The sequence below is a fragment of the Alligator mississippiensis genome, chromosome 7 (genome assembly GCF_030867095.1).
Source record: "Alligator mississippiensis isolate rAllMis1 chromosome 7, rAllMis1, whole genome shotgun sequence".
Lineage (NCBI taxonomy): Eukaryota > Metazoa > Chordata > Crocodylia > Alligatoridae > Alligator > Alligator mississippiensis.
In genome coordinates, this window is record NC_081830.1 from 1,115,628 (window position 1) to 1,122,198 (window position 6,571).

General features: G+C 59.2%; 1 protein-coding gene across 1 annotated transcript; it reads left to right on the forward strand.

Moving 5' to 3' along the window:
• Positions 1 to 3,985: 3,985 nt before the first annotated feature.
• LOC102565948 (zinc finger protein 436) lies at positions 3,986 to 6,340 on the forward strand (the record flags this gene model as incomplete). The annotated part of the gene is made up of 2 exons (XM_014602478.3): positions 3,986 to 4,178; positions 4,615 to 6,340. Coding segments are annotated over 2 exons (1,215 nt in total), but the record flags the coding sequence as incomplete, so codon positions are not given.
• Between the last annotated feature and the right edge of the window lie 231 nt (positions 6,341 to 6,571).

A 6,571-nucleotide genomic window follows, 5' to 3' on the forward strand; every position in this document is an offset into this window, starting at 1 on the left:
GACCTGGGGTCAGGGCCTGTTTGGTCTCTTGGGCATTAATAGCCGGGGCCGCCGGGCACACAGAACCCAGGTGTCCGAGCTCCTAATCCCCCTGGTCCCCTCCCCAGCCCAGAACCCGGGGGTCTGGGCTCCCAGCCCCCTCCCCTCCCCTGATCTCAGGCCCCAGAGGGAAGCCCACCCCCTCATGAATATGAACTCCTCTGGCTCCACCCCCTCATGAATACGCTCCCCCCCACCCCAGCCTGGCAGCCCAGCCCCCTTCCCTTGCGCATGACCAGAGTCTGCATCCCAGAATCCTTTGCAGCAGGCTCCGAGAGGGACCCCCGGACCCAGCCTGTGAGGGCTGCAAGGGGGGAGCATGCAGGAGACCCCCCAGGGCCCGGGTGAGGACCCCCCCACCCCAGAGGACCCAGGCGTCCGGGCTCCCAACCCCCCTGCTCCCCCCGCCCAAAGCATCCCGGTGTCCGGGCCCTGTTACTATGGTTACGGGGGGAGGAAGCATAGGGACCCCTTATGCTGGAGCGGGGGGATGCTGGACCCTGGTTATGGGGGGGTGGATCCAGCCCCTGTTGCTATGGTGGCAGAAAGGTCACATGGGAGGGGAACCCCCCACCCCCCCATGACTATGGTTCAGTCAGGCCTGGGACCTGATCCTGTCTCTATGGTTACTTGGGGGGGGGCGGCAGTGAGGACCATCCGGGGTCACCCCACAGGACTGGTTTTGGGGGTGTCCTGGAGACGCAGGGTTTCCATCGTTACGGGGGGGCAGGCAGGGATGCTACACACCTTTCTATGGTTGCCAAGCGGGGGGGTGGGGGGAGGCATTGGAGGAAACTAATGCCCCGTCTCTACGGTTACAAGGGGGTTTGGGGGGTCTAGGTCCCGTGTCTCTGGCTCTGGGAGGGTGTGGGGAGTCTCGGCCCCTCTCCATGGGTATAGATCCACACGTTCAGAGATGCTCGGGGCGGGAGGGACCTCATCCGATCATCGAGTCCGACCCCCGCCCGGGCAGGAACGGCCCCAGCCAGGTGCCTATGCAGCCTTGTCTTGAAGGCCCCCCGGCAGGGGGAGCACCACCGCCCTTGGGAGCCGGGTCCAAACGTTGGCCACCCTTACCGCGAAGAGGTTTTTCCTGCTGTCCAGCCTCAATCCGCTCTGTCGGTTGGTGACCATTGCTCCTTGTTACCCCAAGAGGCGCCTGGTGAACGGAGCATCTCCGATCCCTCGCTGCGTCCCCTGATGAATGTATAGGAGGCAGCCACAAGATCCTAGACTCTCAGAAGTGGGGTCGGAAGGGACCTTGCAGATCTTCAGGTCCGACCCCCTGCCTGGGCAGGAGGGAAACCGGGCTCAAGTGACCCCAGCCAGGCAGGCATCGAGCCGCTTCTTAAAGCCCCCCAGGGTAGGAGCCAGCACCACTTCCCTTGGAAGTCGGTTCCAGATCCTAGCCGCCCTGACTGTGAAGTAGTTCCTACGGATGTCTAGTCTAAACCTACTCTCCAACAACTTGTGGCTGTTATTTCTTGTTATCCTGGGGGGCGCTGGGGGAAACAAGGTCTCCCCCAAACCCTTCTGGTCCCCCCTAGTGAGTTTATAGACAGTCACCAGGTCCCCTCTCAGTCTTCTCTTGTGAAGGCTGAACAGGTTCAGGTCCCGTAGCCTCTCCTCGTAGGGACTGCCCTGCTGCCCCCTGATCATGCGGGTGGTCTCCTCTGCACCCTCTCCATGTTGTCCACATCCCTCCTGACATGCGGTGCCCAGAACTGGACACAGTACTCCAGCTGCCGCCCAACCAGTGTCGCGTAGAGGGGGAGGATCACCTCCTTGGCCCTGCTTGAGATGCACCTGTGGATGCACGATAAGGTCCGGTTAGCCCTGCCGACTGTGACCTCTCATTGTCGGCCCATGTTCATCTTGGAAATAATAATGACTCCAAGATCCCTTTCTGCCTCCGTGCTCTCAAGAAGGGAGTTTCCCATCTGATAAGTGTGCTGCCGGTTACTACTGCCCACGTGCAGCACCCTGCACTTGTCCCTATTGAAACACATCCTGTTTTTGTTAGCCCGCCCCTGCAACCTATCCAGGTCTTGCTGCAGTCTTTCCCTCCCTGCTAGCGTGCCCACCTCACCCCAAATTTTGGTATCAGCAGCAAATTTGAACAGGTTGCTTTTCACCTCGTCGTCCAAATCGCTGATAAAGAGATTGAACAGCGTGGGCCCAAGGACCGAGCCCTGGGGGACTCCACTGCCCACTTCCCCCCAGGTCGGATATGACCCGTCCACCACCACCCCCTGAGTACGACCCTTCAGCCAATTCAGAATCCACCTGACCGTGGAGACATCGATGCCGCAGTCACCTAGTTTTTAATGAGGATGGGGTGGGAGACAGTGTCGAAGGCCTTGCTGAAGTCCAGAAAGACTACGTCCACGGCAACTCCTGCATCCAATGCTTTTGTGACCTGATCGTAAAAGGCAATCAGGTTGGTCTGACATGACCTGCCCCTAATGAAACCGTGCTGGTTGCCCTTGAGCATCATCCCTGATGCCGGCCCGTCACATATGTGCTCCTTGATGATCTTCTCAAAGAGTTACGCCAGGATTGAGGTAAGACTAACTGGCCTATAATTGTCCGGGTCCTCCCTCCTCCCTTTCTTAAAGATGGGGACCGCATTGGCTATCTTCCAATCATCTGGCACCTGGCCCGAGCACCACGAGCGCTCGTAAAGCCGTGCCAAGGGCCCAGCAATAACCCCTGCTAGCTCCCTCAGCACCCTGGGGTGGAGAGCATCTGGACCTGCTGATTTGAACAAGTCCAGCCCCTCCAGAAGCTCTCTAACCCGGTCCTCCCCGACCTTAGGTCTGGAGGCGTTCCCCTCGAGTCCGTCTCGAATCACGGTGGGGGAGTCCCGGTCCCTGCACAAGAAAACGGAGGTGACTAATTTGTTAAAGATGTCTGCCTTCTCCTCTGGCGCAGCCACCAGATTGCCCAACGCATCTTGCAGGGGCCCCACGTTTCCCAGCGCCTTCTTCATCCTCCCTATATATTTGAGAAAGGACTTTTTATTCTCTTTGATCTTGGATGCTAGTCCTAGCTCTATGTCCGCCTTAGCTTTCCTAACAGCCCCGCTACAGGCCCAAGCAGTGGATGTAGATCACCTCCCAGTCTTCTCTTGCGGTGGCTGACGAGGTCCAGGTCCCTTGGTCTCTCCTCATAGGGCTTAGCCTGTAAGCCCCTGACCAACCCTCTCGAGGCTGTCCACATCCTTCTTGAAGTGCGGCGCCCAGAACTGGAGGCAGTACTCCAGCTGCGGTCTGACCAATGCCACAGAGAGGGGAAGTATCACCTCCTCGGATCTATTCGTCATGCACCTGCTGATGCATGATAACGTGCGGTTAGCTTTGCTGTCACTCCGACGACTCACGTTCGTCTTGGATCCGCTGCGACTCCGAGATCCCTTTGCACCGCTGTGCTGCAGGGAGGGTCACTGCCCAGCCAGGAGATGCGCTGCATATTTTTGCGCCCTAGGTGCAGCACTCTTCCAGGTCCACACTGACCCGTCTGCTAGCACTCTCTGCGTGCGACCCCCAAGCCAGTTTGCCACCCGCCGGACCGTGTACACATCCAAGTCACAGCCTCTTCATGTATTTAGGAGAATGGGATGAGACACCGTGTCGAAGGCCTTGCTGAAATCCAGGGAAACGACATCCCCCTCCACTCCTGCGTCTAAGCGTTTGTGACCCGGTCGCAAAACGAAACCAGACTGGTCAGGCAGGATCCACCTGCTGCGAATCCATGCTGGTTGCCCCGCTGCATTATTTTTCCCCCTGGGCTCCCACAAATGAGATCCTTAATGATCTTGTCAAAGACCTTTCCAAGGGTGCAGGTGAGACTGACTGGCCTATGATTACTCAGATCCTCCTTCCTCCCCTTCTTGAAAATAGGGACCACGCTGGCCCTTTCCCAGTCCTCCGGGACCTGACTCGCGCGCCACGAGCGCTCGAACAGCCGTGCCAGCGGCTCTGCTACGACACCAGCCAACTCCTTCAGTACTCTTGGATGCAGCTCGCCCGGGCCTGCTGACCCGAACACGTCCAGCCCCCCCACCAGGCCCTCCCCCATCACCAACACCACGTCCAGCAAGGCACTGCCCTCGCGGGACCGTATCCCTCCTGCGGCCGGTGAGGGTCCTGCTCATTATGGGAGGGTTTGGGGAGACGAGGCTCCGTCTCCATGCTTACCAAGAGTCTGGGGGAGTCTAGATGCACCCCTTACATTCAGGGTCATCTTAGATTCAAGTAAATGTAGTAATTATTATTACGCAGCCTCCAGGCTTGCAGCAGAGCCACTCACAACTGTATTTTCTTGACTCTAAGACTACCCTAAACGTGAGCTGCTGCTCACGCATTCAAGGCCATCTTAGAGTCAGATAAATACAGGAATAAATCTTAGTGCACAGCCCCCAGGCCCGCTTGCTTTCAAGATGAGCGTCTTGCATTCAGGGTCACCTTAGATTCGAGTAATTACAGTAGCAACCAGCTTTCGAGAAGGCCAGGGGCTGTGCAATGCTGGCGGGAGGGGATGCTTATCGTCGATGTTGTTTTACCCCCCTGCCAGGTGCTGAGGATGAGACCCCAACCCCGACGGAGACCCCCGGCAGCCGCCCCTACGCCTGCCCTGAGTGCAACAAAGCCTTTTCCCAGAGCTCCACACTGAGCCGCCACCAGCGGACCCACACGGGCGAGCGACCCTATGCCTGCAGCCTGTGCGGCAAGCAGTTCAGCCAGCGCGCCAACCACACCCAGCACCAACACACCCACACTGGCGCGCGCCCCTACCGCTGCGGGGACTGTGGGAAAACCTTTGCCTTCAGCTCCCGGCTTCTCCAGCACCAGCTGGTGCACACGGGCGACAGGCCCTACCGCTGCCCGGACTGCCACAAGGCCTTCAACCAGAAGTCCAACCTCAAGCAGCATCAGCGCCTGCACAGCGGGCAGAAACCACCTGCGTACAAGCGCCCGGAGACTTCCCAGAAGCCCTACGGGTGCCATCAGTGTGGGAAAGCTTTCCGGGTGAGCTCGCACCTCCTCCGGCACCAAGTCACGCACACCCAGGAGCGGCCGTACACCTGCCCGGACTGCGGCCGGGGCTTCGCGCTCAGCGCCCACCTCCAGCGCCACCGTGCCGTGCACAGCGGGGAGAAGCCGTACCCCTGCCCGCAGTGCGGGAAGCGCTTTGGGCTCGGCGCCCGCCTGGACCGCCACCTCCGGACACACTCCGGGGAACGCCCCTACAAATGCGGGGACTGTGGGGCCGGCTTCGTGGACAGCTCAGCCCTCATCAAGCACCGCCACATCCACACCGGGGAAAAGCCCTACGCCTGCCCCGAGTGCGGGAAGAGCTTCGGGCGGAGCTCCTACCTGGCCACCCACCGCCGCGTGCACTCCGGGGAGAGGCCCTACCCCTGCCCGGACTGCGGGAAGGGCTTTGCCAGCAGCTCGGACCTCAGCAAGCACCGGCGGGTCCACACCGGGGAGAAGCCTTACAGCTGCGGGCTCTGCGGGAGGGCGTTCAGTCGCAGCTCCAACCTCCTGGCACACCAGAAGGTCCACCGGAGTGGGCCCGAGCCCAGGGAATGATGGGCTCAAGAGGAAGAACAGTGTTGTGGCTGGACAACCATTGGGGAGGCTGGACAGGTATGGCAGAGGCTGGACCCCATCCATCTAGGGCTGACATGGTGGATGGATCCCATCCACCTACACATCCAGCATGGCGGACAGGCCCTGTTCATCTACAGAGCCAGTACAGTGGGAAGACCCTGTACGGCCCATCCCACCCACAAAACTAAGATGGCAGACAGACCCCATCCATCTACAGATCCAACATGACAGACGGACCCCGTTCATCTACAGATCCAACATGGCGAATGGACCCCGTCCATCTTGAGATCCAATATGGTGGACGGACCCCATCCATCTACAGATCCAACATGGCGGATACACCCCATCCATCTTGAGATCCAACATGGCAGATGGACCCCATCCATATAAAGATCCAATATGGCAGACAGACCCCATCCATCTACAGATCCAACATGGTGTACAGACCCAGTCCATCTAGAGATCCCACATGGCGGATGGACCCCATCTATCTATAGATGCAATATGGAGGACAGACCAGTCCAGGCCTCCATGGATTGGCCCAGTCCCCAGTTGTCGTGGCAACAAGATGGCCACCCCCTGCTCCCACCCACCTCCTCTGTCAAACGCCTCATGGCAGTGTACAGCCCCAAGCACGGGGGAGTCTGGACCTGTTTAGAGCACAATAAAGGAACCAATCAGAATATAGGTGTCTGAGATGCACCCAGCTCTGGGTTGGAACAGCCACGTGTAACAGTGTATGGGGAAGGCTAAGATGCCCCCAGCACTGGGGTGAAAAGGCCACATAAAACAGAGTGTGGAGAGGGCTTTTATGTGCCCAACTCTGGGGTCAAACGGCCACATATAACAGCAGATGGGGAGGGCTGCGATGCACCCAGCTCTGGTGTGGAATGGACACATAAAACACTGTGTGG